The 27,909-nt window shown below is 37.2% G+C and overlaps 5 protein-coding genes across 6 annotated transcripts; 1 reads left to right on the top strand and 4 right to left on the bottom strand.

The window, feature by feature from the left end:
* The first annotated feature begins 1,711 nt into the window (after window positions 1-1,711).
* On the top strand, window positions 1,712-2,380 carry LOC110654142 (preprotein translocase subunit SECE1). The gene has a single exon (XM_021810036.2). The coding sequence runs from the start codon at window positions 1,746-1,748 to the stop codon at window positions 2,250-2,252; it is 507 nt and encodes a 168-aa protein (XP_021665728.2). The 5' UTR covers window positions 1,712-1,745; the 3' UTR covers window positions 2,253-2,380.
* A 508-nt stretch (window positions 2,381-2,888) lies between these two features.
* Window positions 2,889-9,807, bottom strand: LOC110654143 (prefoldin subunit 2). Of its 2 annotated transcripts, XM_021810039.2 has the most exons (3): window positions 9,721-9,807; window positions 9,462-9,511; window positions 2,889-3,508 (listed from the first exon to the last, which is right to left on the bottom strand). In XM_021810039.2, the coding sequence occupies exon 3, from the start codon at window positions 3,500-3,502 to the stop codon at window positions 3,056-3,058; it is 447 nt and encodes a 148-aa protein (XP_021665731.1). In that variant the 5' UTR covers window positions 3,503-3,508; window positions 9,462-9,511; window positions 9,721-9,807; the 3' UTR covers window positions 2,889-3,055. The 2 variants fall into 2 exon arrangements, with proteins under 2 accessions (XP_021665731.1, XP_021665730.1); XM_021810038.2 differs by lacking the exons at window positions 9,462-9,511; window positions 9,721-9,807 and adding an exon at window positions 4,330-4,560.
* On the bottom strand, window positions 5,750-9,813 carry LOC110654141 (uncharacterized). Its single transcript, XM_021810035.2, has 3 exons — window positions 9,721-9,813; window positions 9,462-9,511; window positions 5,750-7,851 (listed from the first exon to the last, which is right to left on the bottom strand). Exon 3 carries the CDS (start codon window positions 7,540-7,542, stop codon window positions 6,442-6,444), a length of 1,101 nt encoding a protein of 366 aa, XP_021665727.2. The 5' UTR covers window positions 7,543-7,851; window positions 9,462-9,511; window positions 9,721-9,813; the 3' UTR covers window positions 5,750-6,441.
* Window positions 9,814-11,531: 1,718 nt separating this feature from the next.
* LOC110654140 (FRIGIDA-like protein 4a) lies at window positions 11,532-15,603 on the bottom strand. Its single transcript, XM_058145093.1, has 3 exons — window positions 14,572-15,603; window positions 13,127-13,299; window positions 11,532-12,323 (listed from the first exon to the last, which is right to left on the bottom strand). Exons 1-3 carry the CDS (start codon window positions 15,470-15,472, stop codon window positions 11,823-11,825), a joined length of 1,575 nt encoding a protein of 524 aa, XP_058001076.1. The 5' UTR covers window positions 15,473-15,603; the 3' UTR covers window positions 11,532-11,822.
* Window positions 15,604-17,583: 1,980 nt separating this feature from the next.
* Window positions 17,584-27,896, bottom strand: LOC110654136 (uncharacterized). The gene is made up of 3 exons (XM_021810027.2): window positions 26,745-27,896; window positions 21,618-21,925; window positions 17,584-18,273 (listed from the first exon to the last, which is right to left on the bottom strand). The coding sequence occupies exons 1-3, from the start codon at window positions 27,605-27,607 to the stop codon at window positions 17,921-17,923; spliced, it is 1,524 nt and encodes a 507-aa protein (XP_021665719.2). The 5' UTR covers window positions 27,608-27,896; the 3' UTR covers window positions 17,584-17,920.
* Between the last annotated feature and the right edge of the window lie 13 nt (window positions 27,897-27,909).

Below are 27,909 nucleotides of genomic sequence, written 5' to 3'. Positions count from 1 at the left end.
ATTCAAGGTAATCAATGGTGGGTTTTGGTTGTCTGTTTGAGTAAAAGGATTGGTAACTTATTGTGAGGTGGCTAATGGAGAAGAGGTTGAGTCATTTGCCTCTGTTTGTTCTTGAGAAAAAAAATAAAAAATGCAGGACTTAGCTTTCTGGATAGGGCTTGTTAGAGCAGCTGAGGCTCTAATACCATAATAAAGCAAGAACAAACAATGGAAAATAGATTTTACATGGTTTAGCAAGATTTGCTTTCATCTACGGTAATGGTTGTGTCACACTTTTTATTCATCATGTCTGACATGGTTTTATATACAAATTCTGTATATGAGAAAGATCAGAATTTTATCTTTGCCATCAAAGTGAGATCCTATGTAATATTGATTTGAGATAATTGTGCTCCAGTTGTGTGCTGATTTTGTGGCCGAGAGAAAATTGAATTTGGTATTTCCTTTTTCATGCATGCATCCGTAATTACCAATTGAAGGTTTAGTGTGAGCTGGTTTACTAACTCCAGAGAATTTTGATCAGCCAGTCTACGGAAAAGTCCTAGCAAATCTTATAAAATAATCATATATAAAGGCTAAAGGTGAAACAGAACTTGTATATCATATGCTGACTTGAAAATTATTGGATAGCACACAGCATTATGGCTGTATCTGCGGGCATGAATGATCAGTCCATGGATGTGGATTTTATGATGTGGGAAAATCTATAAGAGAAAAAAGGGAGAGAACTGTTTTGTTCAATAATTTCTCATATAACCCCCTTCTTTCTTTCAGTTAGAAATAATCTAAAAATAATGCAACCATGGAGATTGGAGCCATTTCGCCACTGGTATGTATATAAGTCCAAAAGTGATGGTTGTCAGCTTATGGATAAATTAAATAGTTCATCTCAATCAAGTAGAAAGCGATTTTTCTGGAGCTAGAGATATCTTTGCCTTTTGGCTTAATCAGGATTATTGTCTTCACACACACGTGCCAAATCTGTTTATATCGGAGCAACCAACTGCATCACATGCAGAGATGATCAAAACGTAAAAACAATTTCAAATGAGAGAGAGGGAGAGAGTGTGTGCGTGTGAGAGCATGGGGAAATTTTGTGAGGTTTGTGTCAAATTTGTTTGGTTGTGCAGGATTCGGCTTTAGAAGGTGTGAAACTCGAAAGGTTAAAACCATTTGAGCTCCGGTTTCATGCGTTATGTTCCTCGGGAATTGGACTGTCATGTTGGCTTGAATAGCATTTTGTTTGATTATGGATCCATCATCCACTCTCGTCTCTGTGGATGGATAGTCACCACCACATTGTCATGTTGGTAGCATTTTGTTCTTCACAATCACAATTCCACTTTGAAGCAGCAATTATTGATGAAGTCACTTCAAATCTTTTATATTTTCTCCTAGACAAATTTGTTTTTGGTTTTTAATACATGGGATTTCATTTGTTTTAATTGAATAATATATTATAATCTTATTATTATTATTATTATTATTTGACAAATCTTTTGTTTTAGAAGGATTTTGTCTTGATAAAAAAAAAAAATAAAGTCCTACACAAAGTTCTATTGATGGGTAACAAAGTCCAGTACATAAACAAATTAGGCCTCACACCCAATACCGGTGGCCCAATCCGGCACATATGCTCAGCCCACACACAACCACTGACGCGTGCGACCGCTGTGGGTGACGAAAAGGCATCAAATCCTTCTTTTTATCTACTAGAAAAACGTGGCTCATCTAAAAGGACAGAAATGGCGCTTGCAGCTTTCTCGCTCAAACTCCCCCTCAATCCACAGCTATCGAGAATCACCCAACCAAATCCTTCCTTAAAATTCAAACCGCCACCTGCCTGTAGGTCTCCTCTCTTCTTCCGCTTCAAATTCAAGACAGCTAACGCAAAAGGAAGAAGCGGAGTTTTCTTAACGAGGGCAGTGGAGGAGAGTCAGGAGAGCACGGAATCTGAGGCCACGAAGGAAGAGCAATCGTCGGATGAGGCAAGTGGCGAGGTAAGCGATGTTGGGGCGGAGATCAAGAGAGCAATGAAGAAAGGGGAGAAAGAAGGAGATTTGTTGAGCGGTGTGGTGGAAGAGATCCAGGAGATAGAGTGGCCTGCATTTGGGAAAGTGTTGGGGACCACAGGTGTAGTGATTGGGGTGATTGCAGGGTCTAGCCTTGTTTTGCTTACTGTTAATGCTGTTTTGGCTGAGTTGTCTGATAGGGTATTTGCTGGCAGAGGCGTTCAAGATTTCTTCAGCTAAGAGAGTTATGGAGTGGACAGGAGAGAGGCTGTAAACTACCATTTTCTTTATTCAATTGTCAATTAAATTGAGAAACAATAGTCTTTGTACTCATAAAACAACTTTGAATCGAACCCTTTTTTTGAAAATTAGCAATGATTGAGTTTTTGAGATTCTACGATTCTAAAAACATGGCTCATTGGTATTTGAATCAAGTGATCAAAATTGTGTAGTGTTACTGAGGTGACTACATTATTCAGTAGAGCCATACTACCTGCTATAACTTATATATATATATATATATATATATATATATATATATATATATATATGGTAAATAATATCTATTTTATAATTTTTAATTTATTTTAAATAATTTTTAATTTATAAATTAAATTAAATAATAATTTATTTATAATTTTTTTTACTTACAAATAAATTTAACTAATTTATAAATTAAACAAAACACTCTCTTAATGTACTGCAATAACAAATTATGACCCAATTGCACCCAAAATAACTCATTTTTATCTTACAACTTGAAATACACATATGGATATGGTACTGTTGATTCTCATCTACATTATCACATTATTCGTTTTGTTCTTGTGCCATAAATAGTTGCCCTGTCACTGAAAATAGGATCAAAACAGTATCTGGTTCAGCAATATCAGCTAGTCTACAATCATGATCAACAAAGTTCACATCCAACAACTGGTGCACCACAACAAAAAGTACAACTTTATCAAACTTGTCCAAGAAAACATAGAAGGGGATAAAAAAATTACAATAACTCCTTGAGAAGAACCTTGAACTTTATGAATTCATTCATTTGAACTTGCAGGACCCACGAGTACTCCTTGAGAAGAACCTTCCTTCTTGCCACCATCATCCTGCACCTCATTTTCAGGCTTCCTTATCTTGATCTTGTATTTAGTTTCAAATTCAGCAATTTCCTTTTTCTTCTTTTCCAAGGCCTCATTAAGCCTTGCAATTACCTCCTCAATCCCCTCTTTATTGCGCTGGACAGCAGGCAGGACCTCTTTGATAGTTCTCTCAACCAGCACACCTCCAATCATTCGGTAGCACCGTCTGGATGGGTCAAGTGGTTGGATAGCATTAATGACCAATGAGTGCTCACTCACTTCCATCTCAAGCTCAGTGATCTTTGAGTAAATTTGATTCAGTTCAGACCGCATAGCAGTGTATGCATTCACAACTGCCTGTTCATTTATTGGTTCCTTCCTATCGCCTTCAGCTTTGGAGGCCATGATTCTCTGCAAATAAAAAAGAACAAATACTGATGAAAAGGAATCATCTATGTAACTCTACTACAGTTCAATAGTCAAAACTCCAATTACTCTTGCTAAAACATTTTTACAAATCCATGATTGACTGTTCAACATTACAGTACATAAGGATCAGAAGTGCAATGGAGGTGGCAATAAGAATTGTTGAATCATTGCTAATTCTCTACCTCCAATCCCTTTCTGGCACCATCTCCAATCAATCTTTGTTTTTTACTAAAAAAAATAAAATGCAGGAGTGCGGGATTGCCTCTTAGATCACAATATTTGATAGATATGATTATACAAACAGAATTTGATAAATAATCATTATACACCATAAACCTTAAACTGCCAACAACTGGCAAACACAGTGGATATCAATACCAACAAATTAAGCTCCAATAGTCCTTTCTAGCTTCTAATATCACATCATTATGGAAATTTCAGACTGATCATGAAACCCTAACTCTACACCCTGCAAATACAACTAAATCTTCCCCTCTTACTATATGGAGATTGCATCTGTTGCAATCACAGTGATTGAAATCTATTATGGGTCAGCTAAATTTCTCCATATTTTGCCATAATTAGGGTTTCTAAGATTAAAATCCCTGATTGATTAGGTTTATTTCGGAAGCTCAAAGCATCCCCTAGCAGTGCGAAGAGTAAAAATTTATTCTTTCTTTGGGTTTTAAAAGCAACCAGCGATTTGGAAAGTCCATGTATAATAGAAAACATAATAATTGTTGATCAAAACAAAAGGAGAGTTTAGAGAAGGAAAAAAAAAAGGTGAAAGGAAACAATAAAACCTGACTATCAGAGCAAAAATGGAGTGGAGGTCCTGAGTGAGAATCGGAGAGGCACAGTGGTAGCGACTCGACACTAGGAAGCTCGCCAAGCAAGAGGGGTTTTTCCGCTGGGGTTGGCCGCAGGTGACTTGGCGCTGGATCACCAGTGAAAATTAGGGCTCATCCCATCAACTTCGACAAAATAGAGAGTCGGGTCTTTTCCAGTATTCCACATTCACTTGCTAACTTGCCGAGAAAAAACACATTTTAAATTAAAAATTTAATTAAAATTAAATTTAATAAATTTTAATTATAAAAACTTTGCAATAATTATATATATATATATATATATATATATATATATATATATATATATATATATATATATATATATATATTATGTCTCAATTTGTAAGTGAATTCTTTCATGAATTCTTATTTTGGTATTTCAATTATTAGATATAAAATTTATTTGTAAATTTTTTCAACTTTCATAGGATTTGGCATAAATATAATTAATTAATTAATCTTATAAAATTAATTATTTAGAATTATAAGTATTTTTTTTTTCAAATCAAATATGATAAATATAGATTTATGAATATGTTCCATCAAATTTTATAAAATTAAATTTATATCTCGTAGGGAGATGGGGTATTTTTTTTTTCACTCTATTTTTCATTCTAATACATGAAATTCAATTGTGTTTCAAATAAATTTGAGTTTAGAGATTACTTGAATGATATTTAATCATTTCAAAATGACAACAACATTATACGTCTTATATATATATATATATATATATATATATATATATATATATATATATATATATATATATAATTTATAATTGATTTAGATTAAAAAAAAATTAGTTTTTTGATATTTGAATTGTGATTAAAGTGAAATTTTAATAGCAGTTATTGGAAGGGAAAAAAACACTGTTTTGGATTATAGTATCCAGCAAAATGGGCAATTGCCAAATTCTATGTAAAAGAGATTTTCCACACCCTGCAAAACCAAAACTTTATCCTATCAACCAACACGAATCGCTTCAATACTCATCAAAACTTCCCTCATTTCCCAACTCACAAAAGCCATGGCAACCCTTCATTTCATTCCATATCCTTCCTTTACTCTCACCAAACAAGTTATGCCCACCAAACTTCGTTCCCTTGCTCCTTGGAGACTATAGTTAAGTGCACCATTCCTGAAGATGAGCTGCTAACTTTGCGACTAGCCGCAGCTAATGACTGGAATACGGGCGCTTGATGTTCCAGTTAAAGAGTTTTGGTATTGAACACTAAATTTGAGTACAATCTTTATCATGGCAATATTGAATAGAAATCAAAGGAAGCATTCTATCGTCTCAGTGAAATAAGAACTCATCTCATAATAACAAAATGGAACTTGGAATTGACAGATCTAGAAAAGGATCAACTGAATCAAGACGAGAAAAAAAGCCTTGATATCATACTGATATTAATTCACTTTATACATCATGAATCCGCCATCTATAACATTCCTATTGATTGAAGAGCATATTTTTCTACAAGACCCTACAATTTAATCAGACTGTAAAAGTTTAATCGTGGGAAACAGGCCTTTAATTTATTCAAGCATTTGTGCATCACAATTAGATACTGTAATTACACTAGACATTTTGCAAGGCTATTCTCTCTTCTTCGCATGAGTAACAAAACATTCTGTAGTAGACTGGCTTGCTCTGCTTTGTTATCGCAAGCAATATGAACTGGAAGCAGAAATATTCTGAAAGTTTGCCACTTTTCATGATGATGTGATTTCCTGTCTGACTGCAACTCAGCACAACACTTAAATGAAATGGCTGTTGAAAGAAAACCTCCATGTTTCGCATTGAAAATATTATAGGGACTCGTGCCATTCCTAAAACTTCTCAACCAGAAGTCATGACTAAAAGTCTCTGCTTTTGAAGTAGGATTGCTTCTGAAGTCTGAAATTAGTTTCAAGCATCAAAGATCTAGTTCTTGCAAGTTGCAACAATATTACCATGGCCATAGAGCAACACTAGCAGACGAATGAGGAGGCCCTATACACAGCCAGATGAATAAGGTGACTCCATAGTCCATATACAGCCACTTAGGCAATAATGCTCTAAGCACTAGGTCTATGTGGGAGTCTAGCCGTCTGAGGCTTCCTTTGTTTAAGCTTCAGCTTCACATTAATGCCATTATCTATAATAGACTGAAGCACAATCTGAAGCTTACCCTCCAATCTCTCACCTTTTCTTGGTGTGTAAACCACATTGTGAATATCATCTGCCAAAGCTCTTTGTGCTAGAATTGCTCCTACGGCATCACAAGCAGCTGCATTCCTTGTTGAGGGTAGATCAAATTTTATGTCTTTAGATATCGAATGTGCCACAGCCACCACCTTGCTTGCAACCCGATGAATAATGCAGGCACGGACAGAGGCTTTTGATATGAAAATATCCAAACAAAATGGTTCATGGTAAGGAGCAGTCAGCTGATTGAAAGTTGGTGTTCTAACCTTCTTTTTCCCAACACTGCAAGAGCCATCCATATCATCAAGAAGCACAGAATAGACACTTTCATTCTTCACTATCTGTTGAAGGTTTTTAACTGCAAGAGCTGAAGTACAACTTGGGCTTTCCTTCTTTTTGATTTCTTTTCTGGTATCATCCATCTTTGAAGATTCCTTCTTTTCCTTTCCCTTGGGACCATCCTTTCTCTTTGAGGATTTCTTCCTGTGAAAGTCAAAACTGTACTCTTCAAACTCCTTGGAGTCCCAGTCAAGCTTATAAAAAAGATTGCCCCGAATCCTCATACTATCAATCTCGTCAAAATCAGGGTCACCCTTCAAAGATGCTGCATAATCAACCTGCTCATCATATGCTTCAGTAGCAGACTGAGACTGCCTTTCCATTTCCCTATCCAACCCTTTGTAGGCATGAGCTAAACCTGATGAAATTTGCCATGTATCATTGTCCACAAGCTCAATATCATAACGATCCAAACAAGGTCTCCCATGGCTGAATAATGGGGAAAGATGAATATTACTAGAGTAATTCACAGAAGGGTTTCGTCTGTTATCGACAGATGCTTTTGTGAGCGTGCTGTTTGTCTTCTCCACAATAGCAGAAGCCTTTGAGCAAAAACTAGACACCATTGAGAGGAAATGGGAACTCACTAGCAACGTGAGACTAGTTGGTTTCTTAAACAGAAGCAATGCCATTTTGGATAAGCCAAATTTGTAAAACCAAATGGAGAAGAGAGTATTGGTTCTCAGATGGGTAAAATATCAAACATTTGGTGGATGACATGGCAACACTGACAAAACCCCTCCACAGTCATCACTGTAACTTGGCCTTGTTTCCTTGGCTCACTTGACGCGATTCATGAGTAGAGGCAGATCTCTAGCTTGTTTAATGCCGCCAATCGCCATAGTAATTCAGAAATGATTGCAGTGGTTGGAGCTTGGTGTGAAGGTAAAAAGCTGATGGAGTCCCACAACAAAGAGGCGTGGGGGTTGGACAAGTGTTGCCTGCACATAGAATTATTAAATATTTTTATTTTATTTATCGTCACAAGATCTAATTAAAAAGAATAGAAAAAAAAAATGTTAATATCAAACTCTATTCAACCTATAAAATAGATTTCTAGGTATAAGAAATAAAAATTTATATCAATAATAAAGAAAATATTCAAAAGAACATGTGTAAAAAAAAAAAATATATTATTAACATTTCTCATCATTTGAATCCATATCATAAGGTGTGACGAAATTTTTACGCTGGTTGTCACCTACCGCAACCCTCCTCCTTTATCCGGACTTGAGACCGGCTAAGCGCAAACTACTTACGCTGATTGTGATTGATTGTCTCTCAATCAATTTGGCTTCATGCCCGGTCGTTCAACTATGGAAGTGATCTTTCTTATTAGAAGCTTGATGGAGAAATATAGAGATGTGAAGAAAGATCTACACATGTTTTTTATTAATTTGGAGAAGACTTATGATAGTGTTCCAAGAGATGTCCTATAAAGTGTGTTAGAACAAAAGAGGGTATCTATTAGGTACATACAAGTGTTGAAAGATATGTATGAAGGAGCAACTACTATTGTGCGCACAGTGGGAGGGGTCACAAAAGATTTTCCGATCTCAATTAGATTACACCAAGGATCAACTATAAGCCCTTACCTTTTTATATTAGTTTTAGATGAATTGACGAAACATATACAAGAGAGTATTCCTTGGTGCATGATGTTTGCGGATGATATTGTTCTGATAGATGAGACGCGAGAAGGGATCAATAGAAAGCTAGAGTTTTGGAAAAATACTCTAGAGTCAAAGGGCTTTAAGTTAAGTAGAAGGAAGACAGAATACATGCATTGCAAGTTCAGTGAAGGCCAAACTGGTGATAGAGAAAGAGTTAGTTTGGATGGAGTGGTATTGTTCCAAAGTAATCACTTTAAATATCTCACAGCTCAGTCCTTCAAGTAGATGGGGGATGTAAGGAGGATATTAGTCATAGGATTAAAGCCGGATGGTTGAAGTGGAGACGTGCCACGGGAGTTTTATGTGATCGCAGGATTCCCAGTAAGTTAAACGGTTTGAGCCTGCTTTATTGGGCCTTCTAGTGGGGAGAAAAAGTCTTCTCAAGTAATTTGTTAAGCTAGAGGGATTTGTCTAACTTTCAGTAGTTGGACATAAGAAAAACAATTGTCCCTGTGGGATTAAGGGTCACGCTATCCAATATTCAGCACAAACTTGGAATTCAATTGTACCGACTGTATTATTTATAACTTTAAAATAATTAAATAAACCACATTTATCTCATCCCGCAGCCATCATAAGCACCACAAAATGAAAAATAAGAGATGCCAAGAAGAAACCCATTAGAACAATACAAGCAAAAGAAGAGAAACAACAACATAGTTGCTTAAATAACTCAAAGAGACAGAACTGCAACTAATAAAAAGTGGAAAAGAGTCATTGTTCTTTTGATTCAACAAACAAATCATCAAGAACAGCGCATGGACAAGCACTTCAACTCAATCTAAACAATTCTGAATCCAACATAACTATAGCAGGTGAATATATTCTTCTCAGATAAAGAAAGAGAAAGAGAAAGAAGTGAAAAAGATAACTCCTACCTTAGTAATGGGCTTTTGTGCAGTCAAACTGGCAACCGTATCTCTAACCTCTGCATAAAAATTGACAAGAAATTCTTATCATGGAACCGTTTAGTGAAAGAGAGATGCAGAAACCAATCTTAAGTGAATTTTATGACTAGTTCCATTAAACCACAAAGCATGCATTTGAGTAAGCGAACTAATTTGAACAAATCAAATGCTTAAATGAAAAAGAAAATTGAGAACTTCCCAGCTTCAGAATAAGAAGCTAAAAACTCACTGTAATAAAACTGAAGTTCCTTCTCGAATTTGCGATCAGCTTTAGTCGCATAAAAATGTAGGAACTTGACGATATTGCTAGCTCCGAAAACTCTATCAGCTTAACACAAGAGGCAGTGGCGGCAAAGCACACTAGAACAAGGCAGCAATTTTGGGAGCTATAAAAGATAAGAAAAAAAAAAAAAAGAGAAATTAAATCTCCTCAGGTAGGAGAGCAGGACAAGACGAGTAGGACGAGAAGGAAGAGGCAAGATTTACAACAAGGGAGAATTTAAAAAAAAAAAAAAAAAAGCCTAAGCCTCACCTTAAATCGACGAGAAGAAGAGGAAAGCAGGAAACAACATCGGTCGGACACAATAGAAGAGGCTCTGGCAAAACCAGTCGGCGTCGAAACTACGAGCGAGATGGGTGAGAGTGAGACTCGGGATGGAGCATGCGGCGTTGGATGGATGAGCTTGATGAGAAGAAAACAGAGCTGATGCATGGGCAGAGCCTTCATTCAAATGCTGGGCTGGGCTGGTCTGGGCTGGTCTGGGCCTGGGTAGGCAGCCTAGTTTAAAATGGGCTAATTGGAGTTTTAATTGACAAGAGCCATTTCAGTGGATTCATTGTCAGTTTTCCGTGGAAAGAATCCAACTAAATTTTTTTGTTTTTTTTATTACACGTAGACATGACATACCCTTGATAAAACCATGATAATTTGATTAAAATATACTAACTCATATAACTATATGCACATACTATTTAACCTGAAGGCTTAATTAAATCAAAAATTAAAATTTATAATTAAACTAAATTAATTTATTAAAAAAAAAATAAATCAAACCAAATCAAATTAATTTTATTATTCAATTAGACCCATACGCCTGCCTATATTGACAATGAAACGGATGGGAGACTTTGAAAAAAACTTCGCATTTAGTAAAGGATGAAATCACGTAAAACTAACGTAAATTGTATGAACACATACCATTACAAATCACGTCCTAGAATCTCACTGTTTTAGAGAGGGAAAGTTACGCCTAACATAACCACGGTGGACGCCCCCCAATACCAGATTGAGGATTCAGAGACCATCTAACACCTATCTCTTAAAAACAAAAATTTTACAGAAATTTAATTTAATTAATTTTTTAATCATTTTTTTATATTTAAAATAAAATAATTTAATTATTTTTTTAAAAAATAATTTATTTCAAAAGAAACTCTAATCGATCAGTCAAATAATTCAACTAGAAAAAGTATACAAAAAATTAATTGGACAAATTCACAATACCATCCCCCACAAACTTTCACCCTGTTGAAAATTTTACCCATAACGAGCACAACAATCCATAAATAGTTGTGCGTTATAAACAACCTTGCAGCCATTAAAAGAAAAAGCTATAGCTCCAAATAAAGAAACCACACCATATGACCCGGCAGCTAACCGAAAATCATTCCAGTAAACAGCAAGAACATTTCACTAGGTTGAGAAACAATTATATCATATAAACGTACTAACCATCGGTCTGCCTTTCACAAAATACCTGCCAAAGCCTTTGGTTAGTATGCGGGTAGAATCACCACCTACAATAACTGCCTGTAAACATTATCTGTATGCTAAATACTGTGCAACCAGTCGTACTACAACACTGCAGGCCCCTACATCACACAACTATCAAGTGAAGATAGAAACAAAGGTGCTTGAATGGAATCAAATGCCATCCAGTTTTGATTTACTAGATTCTTAATTGAGTTGGTCATGAAAGATGGCAATTGCTCCAACCTCAACCCATAAGAAACGGGATTATTCAAACCACAATCAAGACAGCAGGGAACAGCTTTTCTACAACTAACCCTAATAACAGCGGCCGTAATTTTAGTACATCAACATTGTTATGTTTCCATCAGGATTACTTTCACAAGTACCTAGTGCTACAGTTTGATCAACATTAGAAATACAACTTCTTACCACGAGACAGCAAGAAGTAGAAAGTTATAATTAACACACATAGATCGCTACCATTAAAAAGGTTAGTGATTACAAACAAGCCAGTTGAGAAAGCAAATGAGATTGGGGTCATCATATCAGTGGTTACCATCTTCAACGAGTAGTCATGTCTATCGGTAGTAAGCCTGCTGATAAGCTGGGGCGAAACCATTTCCATAGCCTCCATATGCAGGATAATTCAAAGGAGCTCCAGGATACGATCCAGCAATGGGAGCAGCTGCTTCTGGTGAGTAAGCATATGGAGATTGAGGGCTCCTGCTGCCATAAACAGCTGCCGGAGAAGGATATGCAGGTACGCCAGTAGGGTATTGAGCGTGAGAGGGAGACCTCACAAATGTTGGAGGTGCAGGAAAAGACGATACATAAGCATTTGTCAAACGGCCAGCCTTGGCTGGAGGCATTGGACCACCATTGCTGGCACGTGTTCTTTTGTTGGCAGGAACTGCAGCTGGCCTTTTCTTCTCAGTCTTGACCTTCTCAGTCTTGACCTTCTCTACCTGTTCAAGGCGTTTCTTGAGATTTTCTGGTGGGAACTCAGCCTCTAGTTTGTATTCTTCAATGCACTTAATGACAGCCCGAAGAGCTGACTGCTCCTTCCGGGCAGCAAGGTGCTACAACATTGATAAAAATAACTACTAGTAAGTTGAAAGAAATGAACTAGTCACTCCTATAAAATAATAGAACATAAAAAAAAAAAATAGATAATTATGTATAACAATACAATGGTACAAGAGTTATGTATAACAACATTAGATAAAAATTTTTGTCATAACCTATGCACTGCATTAGTTGTATTCATTAAAATCAATGCATTTCTAATCTACACAATTTTTTTATACAATTAGTTTTATCTTTTTAAGGCAAAAGAAAATCTGGTCATCATCCAAGATATTATTGTTAGCAAATACAACATTTCATCCTAGCATATGGTTTTAGTGTTGTAAATGTACAAGTTTGGGCAAAGAAAAGCAAACTGCTGCTTAACAAGTCCCAAGGCAAAGTCAATAGATTGCCCTCGCCTGGGGATACAACCTTAGGTAAGAACTACAAAGTAAAGCCCCCCTCAGCAATTAATCTTTTCCTTCATAATTAAGCTTAAACAAAGACATTCCAGTTTGTAGTTGCATATAAATTCAACAATAGCAAACTTGGTATGCCTATGGATGATGACTAGTGAGCACACCACATCATTATTCATTTAGGTAAGTACATATTGAGATAAAAAAATGGACCTATCGCTGGAAGGCCATTGGGTTACCCACTGCACCAAACTGGAAAGTAAACATATTTTTCAGAAAGAACACATCCAAGAGAGAAACCTAATATTCAATGTTTAACACAGGAAAAACAGAAACTATATAAAATAAGCACCACCTAAAACCATATCCAGAAGATTAAAATAAAGGATTCATACCGCAGCTCGACCAGTATCGGGATCATCCAAAATAGAAGCTGCAGCCTTCTTTGCATCCTTCAAAAATGCTTTTAGCAATGGAACAGGGGGGAACTTGTCTACAAGGCCAACTTCATAAGTAAAATGCACAGCATCAAGCTGCTGTCCCCTAGTAATTAGTTCTTCAATCATATCTGTACATGACAACAGTTAAGATCACCTCAATAATCAACTACAGTAGCTTCGCGGGCAATTTACAAGGTGATGTGACCCATAGGATACATCATAAAAGACAAAATCATGCAATAATACCAGCAAATATCAATGAAATATTTAAAGATATATTGATACCAAACATATTCAAGTAAACATACGAATTGAATGTTTCTCACCAAATCTTTAATCTAGCCATATTAAGCACCAATGCCTTTCCATTCTTGCTGGCTTATAAAAAAAAAGGATTAAAGTTGGAACTTGAAAAGCTATACATGCAAAACTCATTGGCCTCACAGAAGATAAATTTACGTTGATCATAATAAAGCACAGAAGCTTTAGAATGACAAAGCATATTGGACCTTTGCAGCCTTTTAAAATGACAACATTGAAACTGGCCCATTGGACTGCCAGCAAAAATTTACAATTGATTTTCTAAAGAAATGGTTGAGGAGTAAGAAATCCATAAATTCAGCTACGCAGAAGATGCTTGTCTTCTTGTTAAGTGGACAACAGTATCTAGTTGAAGAATAATCAAGTGTACCAGAAAACCAACAAAAATACAAGTCTTCTTGTAAGGCACAATGAGCCGCCTTCACCTTGATAGGCAACACCCAAGGACCAAGTTAAACAGAACTCAATCAAGATGCTAGCTACTTGATATAGACTCCCAAGTTTACCAGAATCAAGCTCCATGACCGGGGCTGAATGATCAATATGATCTACTGATTGAAATTTTGGAATAAGTGCAAAAAAGGTTAGAACCCTACCTTATCAACACACTGAAAGCTTGCATCCCACCCCTCTCTCCCCCTCTCTTCTGTCTTCTTCATGTTCTTCTTTCCCTCTCTGTGTGTCGCACACACAAATGCTCATCTATTGATAACTGAGCTTATACACTGCTCTGCTGTTGACAATAAATTATACCATCCCCCTCCCCCCTCCCTCGATTTTTATCAGAACATGTACAGCAAAACTTTATGGATCACCACTTTACCACACATACTTGTTCATTCAACTACAAACTAACAAGAAATTACACAACCAAACTTGATCAAGTTGAACCAGTCCTCCGTATGCTCCTCAGCATAATATAAGGAAACATTACACGCAACTAGGACATACTTCTTGGGTTTGAGGATACAATGAAAGAGCGCCTTTGGTGGCAGAAAAAGTAATATTTTTGTAGAATCGCCGGGAAAACCAAATAAAATTAGAAAATGAGGAAAGTTATACATAAAGAAGAAACATACCAGGCATTTTATCAGCCAAACCAAGCGAGAGAGCAAGCTTAGGCATCTGCTTGCGCCAAGCAGACCCAACTACGAGTTTCCTGTACAAATCCATATCCTCCTTCTTCACAATCCCAAAAGTGACCAAATGCTGCAAGAAAGTATGCACATCAGGAGTCTTGACATTCTCAATCCCACCACGCTCTTCCAGGCTTCTCTTCCAAGTCTCCGCAATCTCTTTGGCCCTTTCTGTCACACTTGGTGTCACTAACAGCCTGGACTTGCCTATCACCGGGTCTACCACCACTGGAATCAAGCTCTCCAGAACCAGCACACAAGCCCATCCCAAATCATTCCCTTTCTCAGTCCTTTCTACTCTCTTATCCACCGGAAAGACCTCTGAAATGGCTTCCAAGGCAAACCTAGCAGGATCCACGCATTCTGCCAAAGCCAAAGGAATCTGGCTCCTCAACACATCAAGTTCCTTCTTCTTGGTAATCACAAACTGCCAGAACTCCCTGGAGTGCATTTTCAAGCAGAAGGATTTCAGAAGCTGTAACAGTCCATCGCCGTCATCCACCTCGCCATCAGGATGGTCAAAATTGGAGTTCTCGACTAACTTGAGAGCGGCTTCTCTATGCTCCTCTACACGCTCGAGTGTAATCTCCACACTTCCGTCAATAGTGACCTCACGCTTCTTGAGGGATGCGAGCGTGGCCTTCGTGTCGTGGTCTAGTGTCTGTAATTTATGCTTGAGAGCTTCCGATTTCTTCTGGAGGTTCTGCTCGAGAGAGGTGAAGTGGTCAGAAAGCTCCTTCCAGAGAAGAGTACAGCTGGTCATAAGAGAGGTCTGGCGTTGGAACTGGTCGAAGCTCGGCCGAGTCAACTCGGTTAACTCGCCTGGATCGGGGATCGACCCCATGGTTGGTGGGAATCGGACAGCACAAGTAACTCAGCAGCTGAAAGAGAAGAAAAGAAAGAAACCCTAGAGAGAGAAAGAGAGAAGCGATAAAAGGTAGGACCGTGGATGCGGAGAGAAGAAAGAGAAGAGAAGGCATGACGTGGCAAGGATAAGACACGACACGTGTACTGGCGATTGAAAGAAAAAGGCGCTTCATAAGAGAATATAGAATGCGCTGGGGGTGCGTAGGGTAAAGGGGATGAACGGAGTAGAGGACAAGAGGGGATAACTTTCGCTTTCGCAGAAACCGAAATTAGGTGTAAAAAAACAAGGAAAAAAAAAAAAAAGAAAAAGGAGGTGAAATGAAAAGGAGAGAGGCGGTGGTGGAGAAACAGTAGCACCACTGACCACCACATGGGAGTCGTCAGATAAAGTAAAGACATGCCGGTCTCTCTTTTATATTAATAACAATAATAATAATAATAATAATGATAACAGCATTGTATAATGTATGTACAGGTGACGCGAAGTGAAACCAGAGATTCAGGCATGCGCATCCCATTCTTGTTTTTAAAATATCTTGTTTTTTTAGTATTATTATTTTTTTTTTTATGACAAAATGGCCAATGCCTAGTGAAGTAGTGGTGATGATGGGATATATGAAAACAAGCACTGTTCCAATTTCAAACGAATCCATCAATCCATCAATGACTTTTAGTTTCAGCAATTGCGATTTGCTACTTCTTTTTCTTCATTAATTCATTCATTAGCTGTTGATTGATTCAAATGCTTGGGGGACCCATCTGATTATTTTATTATCTATCATATGAAAAATTATAATATATAATTATGTGGAGAGTATAAAAAATTAATATTCTTAATAAGCAAAAAAATGTAATTACATTTTATTTAATAAAAATATAAAAAATTCACATGTATAAAGAAACATATATTTCGAAAGCACTGTGAGGAGTGGACCCACCGGAAGGCGTAATTGGTTGGCCAAGAAAAATGTCATTAGAAGTAGTTGGTTGGGACTTAGAATTAAGTACCACGAGTAGCGGGTTTTTAAGTGCCTCGTGCATACAAACATGGATGGTCATGGTGGCGATGGGTCATTTTCATGAACTAAGACCTCTATCGCATTAAGATACTTGCACCCCCAAGAGAATCACATACTAGTGTCCACACAATTAAAAGACAAAATTAAGTTGAATACGTATTATGGTAGCTTCAAAAAAAAAAAATTGTAATAATGGAAACTTGCCCATTCATCCCCTGATAAAGAAAAAGCATATGGATTTTCCACATGATTCCCTGGCCCTCCACGACAGGGGTCGTATCCAAACCTAAACCAAGGATACGATATGATATGATACACAATTGACAGCCACTTCCAACACAAGCAACAACAACGCTGTGTCCAATTTCTCATTCACCACCACAAAGGCTCCTCCTCGCAGGTCCCAAGATTTGATTGGGAAAGAGCGAGAAGCTTCCCCCTTACACCTCCTATAAGGGCAACTAATTAAAGAGGGAGGATGATGCTTCCCCTCCTCTAAAATACTTGCTACTTAAACTGAGCCAAGACACACGTTAGGAAGGACAAGAATAACAACATTATTAGATATGCATGCATTTTTCAGGCTAATCAATACATAAACATAAAAGAATGCAGTAGGATACTAAAATATGAACTAAGCCAGATGTATGGCTCGACTCCGTCCAATTTCCTATTTTGCTTGGTTATCATATCTTATCTTCAAGCTGGAATTCCAAACTGCCATATATGACAAGTCATTATTACTTGCCACTTACCAGTAGTACCGATTAAAAATCACAACACTCGTTCCTGCTCTACTCCCACTCATCCGTAATTGGCCAGGTAGAACAGTCCAACAAAACCATACAGCCTCTCGCCGGAAAGATCTTTAATTCAACGTCACGATTTCATCATGCCAGCATGTGAAACCTTTTTCACAAGCAGTCCTCCATTTTTCTCGTGCGTTTTACGAAGTACATGTGCCATTGTGCCAGCTGCCATAAAACGCATAGTAGGTTGCACAACCAATGCTGGCTAACACAGTTTTAACAAATAATGACAAACTATATCCAAGCATCGCCCGCAAGAATAACGGGAAAAAGAAATTCTTATATACCATAGTATTCGGTACATCAACTACTAAATTTAGCATCACCACTCCAAGAGCCTGCTCAGTGCTCACCTCTTTAAGTTAAAAATACAGCTAGCAATCAGCCTACATGAAGCCTTTACCTACATTCTACACCAGAAGCCATAAAAAAATAACAATAATATAAGATACAATTTTTTTACTTGTCATTAGGCCAGTCTCATTGTGTAAGATGGCAGAAATTCAATCCCCTGTATCTCCCCATTCCTTATTATTATCATTTTAAAAAATAAAACAAAGAAAAGGATCCATTTATACCTCGCATGTCATCTAGAATCTACTTGGATGTTTTGTATTCCCCCAAGCTCTCAATAGAAACCTTCTTCTTTGTTTCAAAATCAACCTTGTAGAGATCAACAGCCGTTCCAAGATAGCCATATAAAATCCTCTTTTGTTCCCCATTCCGTTCTACCTTCACAAGGTTTGGATTTTTCTCATCATCCTTACCTAACGTGATGGGCTGTACGTGTCCCCAAGCTTTACGCCCATGATTTTCCTTCTCAAAGTGTTCTGCAAGCCGCACAGCCTCCTTCAGGCCCAATTGATCACCACTAAATTTTATAATTGTTATGCCCAGATGACCATCTCTTCCATACAAGGACTTTGACTTGCCACCAGCAAATCCAAGATCTGAAATACATGCCATTTTTAGAATTAAAACAAATGTAAAATATTTCCCACTAATCTAGAAATATCAGTAAGCAACTCTTGAGCCCATGAAAAACTTTGCAGGGCACCCTACATCTTCTAAAATTCAAAATCTCCCTCAAAATGACTTTGGCACTCACACAGTAGCTACAGGCTTGATGTCAAGACACACTTGTCACAAAACTATGTAGATTGGAGAATGTTCCTATATTTAATCATTCAAAGAAACACCAAGCATCTGGGCACCCTGCCTTTGAAAATTCAAACCCAGATTACATCACTCCCTAGCTGCTTATATGACAGGTATCTCAGACATAAAACATATGGTCACCTGATGAAAAGTATGTTATTAACATTTATGTGCAAAAATAAAACATAGGTAGAATAATAACTCGTTTTCTGAACTATGGATGAAGAGGATTAGTAATCTAGCCACTCAAATTCATAAGCTAATCCCCTATCAAGGAATCAATGTGCACAGCCAAATTGGTTCGAGAAACGAGACATGCAAATTAAAAGAGCCAAACAATTGCATAAATAAATCTCAAGATTTTCAACAGCAATACCAAACTCAAAAAAAAAAATTCTTATTAAAAAAATGATTTTTTCTACTTGCTCAGCATACCATAAAAGTAAGAAAATGTACAACTCCAACAGGTACATGCATAATAGTGACATTAAACCCAGACAAGAAAAGCTCAATCTTTTACAAAGAATGGGTATATGCCACTGAAGCACCTAGATATAAGTTTGCTTTAGGCTTAAATATCGTGTCATGATGAATTTCACCAAGATAAGAGCGTATAGCTCACACTTAGGACAAGAGATTAACAGCTCCCTCGCAACCCTAAGAAAATAAAAAAGGTCAATCATTTTGTACGAGTAAACAAGGAGTCAAAATGCACTCAATCAGCTGCTGTCTCAACTAACTTTTTCTGTAAGAGAGAAAAGACAAGTCCCAAGTAATTATCTTATACAAAAATCTAATGGCTGTAAATAAATTCTAAAATCCAAGACAAATTTCAATTCACTTAATTCTAGATTAATTATCCTTGTATCCTTCATCATCCCATAAAATCAAAGTTGAACAGGAGTGGCTTCAAACAAGTAGACCAACCAGCCAGAATTGAAGCCAAAGTATAAATTTACCTGAATCATAAACATTTTTTAAAAGATCTACCACTTTCCAAAAATAAACCTCATCTACCAAACAGTAAGGAAGTTTTCAAAACAAAAAAAAAAAAAAAAAAAAAAAAAAAAGATTTTACACATCAACGGTGACCTGCAACAGCTATCGTCATTTACAATAAGGTCCACCACTTCCCTAAAATCAACATCATTTTCAAGAAAGACCACTCAGCTAAGAGCAAAGCAGCTCATGCATTCAATGGATAATATTACATGATAAATATATTGGCAGTATGAAAGAATTAGCAATCATGCCTACTTCAACCAGGGTATGTATCATCACTCACAAGAATTAACAAACTTGAAAAGAAGTTAGAGATGACGCAGATACAACTAGTATGGCTACATTGGACCATCTGCACAAAAACTAACCATTTAAATTTCAATGTAATGCAGAAAAAGTGACTAGAACTAGAAATACTAAGAACACCTACAGGTCATCAAAAATAAAAAAACAAATATCCTGCCGACAACCAATAATCAAGCACACCGTATCAGCAAAGAGGATCTAAAACAAGTAACAAGAAATAGAAATCAGAACTATTAATGTGGCCAGCATCTTTAAAACAACACAATGATAAATAAATTAAATGATAAGCAGTAGATATTTAAGGTACCAATGCAACTGAGTTAATTAAAAATCATAACTTTTTATTACCTGAGCTTGACTCAACCTAAACCCAATAAATTAGCCAAAGCTACGTCTATGCACTATCTAAAGCAATGCAAACATTTCTCAGACTTCTAATGTCAGAATTATGGCAATTTGGTTTTACTTTAGAGACGTGTATTGTAAGCATTTTCTCTTTCTTCTTTTTTCTCTCTCTTTTGTTCTTTATTACCTATCATCTTTTTTCCCCCTTCCATCTCTACTGCAAACTACTGGCTATGTCAATCTTCACAGCACATAGACAGCCTCCATTTTTTGTTCTTTTCTTGTTTTATTCGCCCACAAATATGGCCCAATTACTACACCATTCAAAACCCCAACTCATAAATACTTTCCAGCTTTTCCTCCAAATTCAACACTAAATCCAATAATTAACTGCTGTCCCAGTAAACCTGCTAGCCATATCTTAATCTCCTGCCCAATACAACCCTTAAAAAATCCCTTCTCAACACCAACTTCATCTACAAACCGCAAGCAGCTTCAGCAGCCTTCACAAACCCTAAATTTGACTTTACCATAGCCAACCAGGGCCATTAGCACCAGAGAGCACAAGAATGCATATTGCTCAACTCTGCCCTATCATAAAAAGACCATTAATTGAAAGAAATGTACAGTTCTCTTCTAAGCCGTTAACCTCAATGCGATTATATAGCTCGTGAGATTCACAGGATAAGGTGATGTAGAACTAGGAATCTTAGGGAGCAAGAGAAACGAATTCTCAAAAATAATGAGAAGCAAATTCTCAGAAATTGGGGGAGAAACACATTCTCAAAAAATGCTTTATTTAATAGTCAATAATTCATAATAATCAAACTAATAATAATAGAAGACTTAGCTCTATTTATAGAGCTTACAATCCTAATCGAAGCAGAATTAGAAGCCCTAATTCAAATCTAATTAGAAATACTAAATTAAATAAACTTCCTAAATATAATATAATAATTTCAAAATAAAATATTAAACGTAATAGAATTCTTGAGTAATAAAAACTCTTAATTTCCTAATTTTGCAATGAACATAACACATAAATTCTATCTTTCCGTAGTCCATACTGCATCAGAAGGAATGGTTATTGGCTAACAGTTGGCAATGTTTCAAAATAACACTTCCTGTTATGTTTTTGTCAATGATCCATCAACTGTGCTTTCTATAACTGTCAATTCTCTACTACAAGTGCATGCCACAGATTTGGATTGAAGAATTGATTTCAGAGTAAATATCATTAGCATTCCCAGATTTTTTTTATTGTTCAAGCAAATATCATTAGTAACCCCAGAAGCATACACTGTAACAAAATGGGGTTGGTGTAACTAATAATATTGCTAGTAACAGGAACCTAAAACAACTACTGCAAAGCAGGAATGCCATACCACATCCTACAAAATGAAAGGATTAGCTTAACCAGATGAACATCACAGCATATGGTATCAATTAAAAAAAAAAAAAAAAAAAGAGGAGCACATTGTACCTCTTATTCTGTTATCCATTGCTTTGTTTCCCAAACCCTCCATGCGCCCATCTTTACCCTTTCCTGTAACTGTGTTATGAATTATCACCAGAGGGGGCCACAAAATCATATCATCTTGGTTTGCTGCTGCTTCATCAGCAGGCAAGAACTGATAGGACTTTGCATTATCAGGGGGCTTTGAGTAGTTCCATCCCATTAAAACACAGAGAGCTTTGTGTAAGCCCAAGTGATCCACATGCAAGTCAGCATTATCTGAGTTGTATGTGTGCATTATAAGAGCATGCATATCTGGGAAGTCTTTTGAAGACCTGTAATTGTTGCATGTCATGGGTTCAAGAATAATAATTCAGGTCTTTCTTTCAAATATTTCAGGGAGTTTACAATGTCAAACTAAAAGGGCAACAGAGTTTAGAGACAGCAAATTCAGCAGTTTTAGAATGAATAAAAGCCACAAACAGCCAGGAAATAGATCATGTAGTCCTTATAAAATTCAAGAAATTGGAGGCTAATTCACTTGGACAGCGCATGAACTTGCAATTCAGCATTATCTGAGTTGTATGTGTGCATTATAAGAGCATGCATATCTGGGAAGTCTTTTGAAGACCTGTAATTTTGCATGTCATGGGTTCAAGAATAATAATTCAGGTCTTTCTTTCAAATATTTCAGGGAGTTTACAATGTCAAACTAAAAGGGCAACAGAGTTTAGAGACAGCAAATTCAGCAGTTTTAGAATGAATAAAAGCCACAAACAGCCAGGAAATAGATCATGTAGTCCTTATAAAATTCAAGAAATTGGAGGCTAATTCACTTGGACAGCACATGAACTTCGAATCAAGTAATCAAGTAGAGTTAAATAAATGTAAATCAGTTAAGGTGGTGGTTCCGCTTTTGTTATTACTTGTGGGAACTGAACTCTCTAAGGGAACCTACCAGACGACAAGAAAACAGAAAATAACAAAACTCGGTCACATTGAACCTGACAATAACATACGATTGATGTTCACATTCCAATTCCTCCTAAACAAACATCACAACTCTCTCTGCAATCATCAGACATGGTTGACATGAACTGGAGTATATGGATTGAGCACAACATTTACAGAGCCAATAGTCACTCATGAACTTCGCAGTAACGCCAAAGGTACAACATAGAATGGACTGCTTTAATACAACATAGAATGGACTGCTTTAACATCATGGAAAAGGGAAGTAGACAATGATATAGGCATTACCAAAAATAGACATATAGTAAACCAAAGTTCACAGAAAAACCGGTATAACATCAACCATAGGGCACAGACAAAAGTCTGATCGGCATAACCAGGAAACCAGGTTGCTAGAAGGATATCACAGATTAAGACTAGAAGCACACCATATCACTAATTGAATGTTGTAGGTAGTCACTTTAAATAAATAAAAAAACTACAGATGCCAGACTTTGGCATTCTGGACATAAATTAGTAAATATATAACAAATCCTAACATGTTATCACATTTTTAATGGAAAAATATAAGGGAGAGGACTCCCTAAACCCCGAGCCTTAAGCAAACAAGCACATGACTAAATCCAATAAAGACAAGCACATTATTCAATAATACCTGTTCCCTTCTCTAATGTTAATTCTGTTATTCCATTTTATTATCATGGCCTATTTCGTTTAAATTGCACTCCAACCTTGCTCACCACCAAAACAACGAACCCTTCCCACTTCACGGTACAACAGATGGTCTCAAATAGCACACGGATAAATCATTTTTCAAAATTCTGTAAACACCAGCTCATTTACTACTCCATCTACTTCTCCAAGTAGATAATAGATCAGTATCACAAAATATGGTCACAGCACAGTACTTCCCCAACAAGGCCATGACATTTCACTACTGTGAATTGTCTCATTTCTACTCCAAATTACTGTAGAAGCATGGTTTTAAATCATGGTCGCGGTCGCAGTTGCAGTCGCAGTCGCAGTCGCAGGTAACGGAAACGGGCCTGTAACGGCCGTAACGTAACGGTAATAGCCTGACGCTACACAAATTTTTTTGAAAAAATTTGTTAAGTTCATAAAATGAGTAGATATTAGTAGAAATAAATAAAATTAAGATATACAACTATATACTAAGCATTTATATATCAAATAAAGACGCTATCATGTATAGGGGGCTGCCGCTGCTGTCTTTTGTTTTCAATTAAAAGAAAATGAGTTATGAAAGTGGAGACTAGAGAATGGAGCATTATTTGAAAGTAAAAAAGTGAGTTTGTACTGAATTATTACTTTGAATTATTCTTTGCCATTTTGGACTGTTTTGGACTGCTAAAATCATGTGATTTCTGCCCCCCACCAGCCCACAAATTATGTCACATTAGTAACGGCCGTTACCGTTATTTAACAATAGAAACGGCCGTTATTCTGCAAATCAAAATAGATCCGTAAATAACGGCCTAACGGGTAACGGGCTTCTCTAAAACCTGTAAATAATGGCCGTTACGTTACGTAACGGCCGTTATTTGATTCCATGTGTAGAAGTTCTACATTTGTTGAATATTTGCTTAATCCACATCAGCTAGACAGTGCAATATAAACAATACTTTCTGCCAGACAGCGCAAAACACACACTTTCTGCCTATAACGTCAACCTACCATATTCAATCAGAACATAGATAGCATTGTCCCCCATGTAACAACTAGAGTAAAAGTCAACTTCCCATAGGGAAGCAGTCAAAGTAAACCAATTAAAAGATCAAAATTAAACTCAAAACACAACTTAAAGTATGTCACATGTTTGCTCAAAACATCCTTAAAACACTATATAAGAGCATAATGATTTAAACCTAAAGGAAGATGCAGGAGGAGATGCTTGATACAAGCCATTAGTTAGTGCAATTAAGAACAAAAAAAGTGAAGTATGAATAAAGATTCAAATCTAAAAGGGAAATGGCTCATATATATATATATATATATATATATATATACACACCAAAGCCTTACTACACTGCTAAACTACAACTACCTTGCTAATAGCCAAGTCACAATTAAGATTATAAATGCGGCGTCAAACCTCTACACACACACACACACACACACACACACACACACACACACACGTGTGTGTGTGTGTGTGTGTGTGTGTGTACATATATATATATACGCATGCAGAACAAAGGAAAGAAACGTACACTTACCAAAGCCTTGCCACACTCTGCTAAACTAAAACTACCTTGCTAATAGCCAAGTCACAATTAAGATTATAAATGCAGTGTCAAACCCACTGCTCAAACAAAAAGTAGCATATCAAACCAAATACTATTGAAGTTACCTTATCTCAAAAGGTAAAACTTTGTAAAAAACTGGATGCACAGCATTAATCAAAAGGAAAGCTTTAGACATCGATTAAAGAAACCATGACTACAAGAAGTTACCCCAATTAAAGAATATAATTAGACTATGTCAAAATTAACAGACAGGGATAATCTCATAAACATATAGAGAAGACAACATAGAATATAGACATAACTGCATCAATTTGAGAGAGAGAACGAGAAAAAAGAGAGAAGGAGGGGGGGGAGGAGGTGGGTAGAAGAGATCTGGCAGCTTTAGATGAATGCAAAACTCCCAGTTAACAGCATGAATTAGAACTTTAAAGCTAATTTTCCCAGATCATAATGATTTAGCCAGCAATTTGAACACCGACTTCAGCCCACTATATAACTAGCCGAATATAGCAGCTTTTGTTAATAATTCGATAATTAAGCTGATGCATAACAAAACAGCACAATTTTTAACCATATAGGCACTAGCTAATAGACATGTTAACTCAAGATTACAATGCATTTAGAAATAAAGGTGAAGAATCTAATCATAAAACAAGGACAGCAAAAGGAAGACATATCAGAACAAGCCCTAAAGGTTACCACACAAGACGATTTAAACCAATCCAACACCACCTCCTTTTTTCCACATACAGGGATGAAAGAGAGAGAGATTGTTCAACACCCTGGCCACATGCACATTAGCACATACAACTGGTAAACTAATATCCTGAACAATATTACTTAGGGAACTGACTTCAACTGACTTTGTAGATCACTGAAACATTAGACATAGGAACCAGTTTTATTCCACATTTCTACATGAATAACACATTTTAAGATTGTGTGATATCCATGGTTACCCTACGAACAACCCTCATTCAGTTTCGTAAAGTCAGCCGCATATATACAATATATCTAAGCACGGCTGATGAATACAGTCTATTACTTTTATCATCCGGAAGAAATAAATAAAGAAGAACAAGGGGAAGCAGCAGCTATTGTTAGTTATCCAGAAACTCATTTGCAAGGGCAATAACTTTCATCAAAATACCCAATCAAAAGAGAAGATAACCTACACCCATTAAAAAGCTTCAACTGACTTTGTAGATCACCGAAACACTGAACATGGGAACTAGTTTTATTTTGCATTTCTACACAAATAACACATTAAAATTGCATTGATCATCAATAATTAGCCAATGAACAACCACCATTCTGTTTTGCAAAGTTGGCACATAAATAACTAAGCACGGCTGACGAACTTGGTATGTAAGTTGTACATAATCCAGAAGAAATAAATAAAGAACAATAAGGTGAAGCAACAGCTGTTGCTAGTTATCCTCAATCTCATTTGCAAGGACGATAACTTTCATCAAATCACCTAATCAAAAGAAAAGATAACCTCCACCCATTAGAAAGCTTCACGACACACACACACACACACACACACACACACACACACACACACACACACACACACATAACTTACACCCATTAGAAAGCTTCACAACACACACACACATCACCCAATCAAAAGAAAAGATAACCTCCACCCATTAGAAAGCTTCACGACACATACACACACACACACACATCACCCAATCAAAAGAAAAGATAACCTACACCCATTAGAAAGCTTCACGACATACACACTAACCTACACCGCGCGCTTGCTCGCGCACACACGCACCAAATCCAATTTCAAGTATGAGCATTTACATAAATGAGGCATGAAAAAAGTGGCTTCTTACAGTAATATGCAGTAACCAATACACAAAATAATAGGAAAGAATCAAATTAATTAAATGTAGCAAACCTGCCACACGCCACACATTGAAGGCGGCCCTGCTTCCCGTCCTCCAAGTAACGTTTTCTCTCCGCCTCAGTCTCATTAATCACCTTAGTGAAATGCAAAAACGCCTTCTTTAGTTTATTCTGGTCCACTTCAAGATGCTTATTGACAACACCTACACTATCACCTGCAATCCTCATATATTTTCCCGTTCTGGATTCATCACCTAGATTTCTCCTAAAAGGGCTGCTTGTCCCCGCCAAAAATTCACCGCGATTGTCAGGCCCCGGGTGCAGCCCGTTGGGTTTATTCCCAAACCTGAATTCCTCCTCACCGCCACTATACTTCCTCTTCATAGAAGGGTTGTGGCTTTGATTATTATAGCGGAACCCTAACCCTTCAGGGCTCATTGGAGGGAAGCGGGGAACATTGACAGCACCGGGGAAGTCGGGGTTAGGACCCAGGGGGAGGAACCGTGGGGGTAGAGGTGGACGAGGAGGGAAGTCCTGGTAATCAGGAGGGAGGGCGAAGTAAGAGCGGACGCTGCCGTCGGCGAGTACAATGGCGCGACGCTCCAGCATGTGAAAGCCATAGGTGGGAGGGGGAGGGGGGACCAGGTCAGGCAAAGGGAATGACGGTCTCGGCAGAGCAGAGACAAGGTCTGACGGAGGAGCAGCGGAAGTGGGCTTGGGAGATGGAACTGCGTTGGGCTTTGGCGAAGGTTTCGAATTCAAAGCGGGTTTAATTGATTTATGGTCGTTGGTTTTGGAGTCCGAAGACGGATTATCGGTGGTGGCAGTGGAGGATTCCCAGCGGGATTTGCGGTGGGAAGCAGAGGAGGAGGAAGGCTTATCCAAGGAGGATTTGGGGTGGGAGCCACTGGCCATTCTCGTGAATCGAGTGGAATTAGCTAGGGTTTTCCAAGAGATAATACTACCATTACAAGAAAGCGGATAGAAATTTCAAATCGTCATAGGATATTAGTAACAGAGAGCTAAGCTGCGTCTATGTTCAGAGGCCAAGAGAATATAAATACGGCTCTTGGCCATTAATGTTAGGAATAAGAGCAAAGATGCTGAGAAAGGAGAGCCTCGGTCCTCCTCAGAGGAAAAGGGGACCTATACAATTAATTGCACAGTGGCTAATGACCCAAACGCCCTCATAAGTGTCCAAACTCCAAGGCCTACAT

This window comes from Hevea brasiliensis, chromosome 4 (genome assembly GCF_030052815.1).
Source record: "Hevea brasiliensis isolate MT/VB/25A 57/8 chromosome 4, ASM3005281v1, whole genome shotgun sequence".
Classification (NCBI taxonomy): Eukaryota; Viridiplantae; Streptophyta; class Magnoliopsida; order Malpighiales; family Euphorbiaceae; genus Hevea; species Hevea brasiliensis.
The sequence above is the reverse complement of the archived record's forward strand: the minus strand, read 5'-3'. Positions and strand labels throughout refer to the sequence as shown.

Coding starts and splice junctions, on each gene's coding strand:
- LOC110654142 (XM_021810036.2), top strand. CDS start 1,746: ATGGCGCTTGCAGCTTTCTCGCTCAAACTCCCCCTCAATCCACAGCTA.
- LOC110654143 (XM_021810039.2), bottom strand. CDS start 3,502: ATGGCCTCCAAAGCTGAAGGCGATAGGAAGGAACCAATAAATGAACAG.
- LOC110654141 (XM_021810035.2), bottom strand. CDS start 7,542: ATGGCATTGCTTCTGTTTAAGAAACCAACTAGTCTCACGTTGCTAGTG.
- LOC110654140 (XM_058145093.1), bottom strand. CDS start 15,472: ATGGGGTCGATCCCCGATCCAGGCGAGTTAACCGAGTTGACTCGGCCG. Junction 13,300..14,571: donor TTTGGCTGATAAAATGCCTG/GTATGTTTCTTC, acceptor TGTCATGTACAG/ATATGATTGAAGAACTAATT. Junction 12,324..13,126: donor CCGATACTGGTCGAGCTGCG/GTATGAATCCTT, acceptor TCAATGTTGTAG/CACCTTGCTGCCCGGAAGGA.
- LOC110654136 (XM_021810027.2), bottom strand. CDS start 27,607: ATGGCCAGTGGCTCCCACCCCAAATCCTCCTTGGATAAGCCTTCCTCC. Junction 21,926..26,744: donor CAATGTGTGGCGTGTGGCAG/GTTTGCTACATT, acceptor CAACAATTACAG/GTCTTCAAAAGACTTCCCAG. Junction 18,274..21,617: donor AATGGATAACAGAATAAGAG/GTACAATGTGCT, acceptor CATGTATTTCAG/ATCTTGGATTTGCTGGTGGC.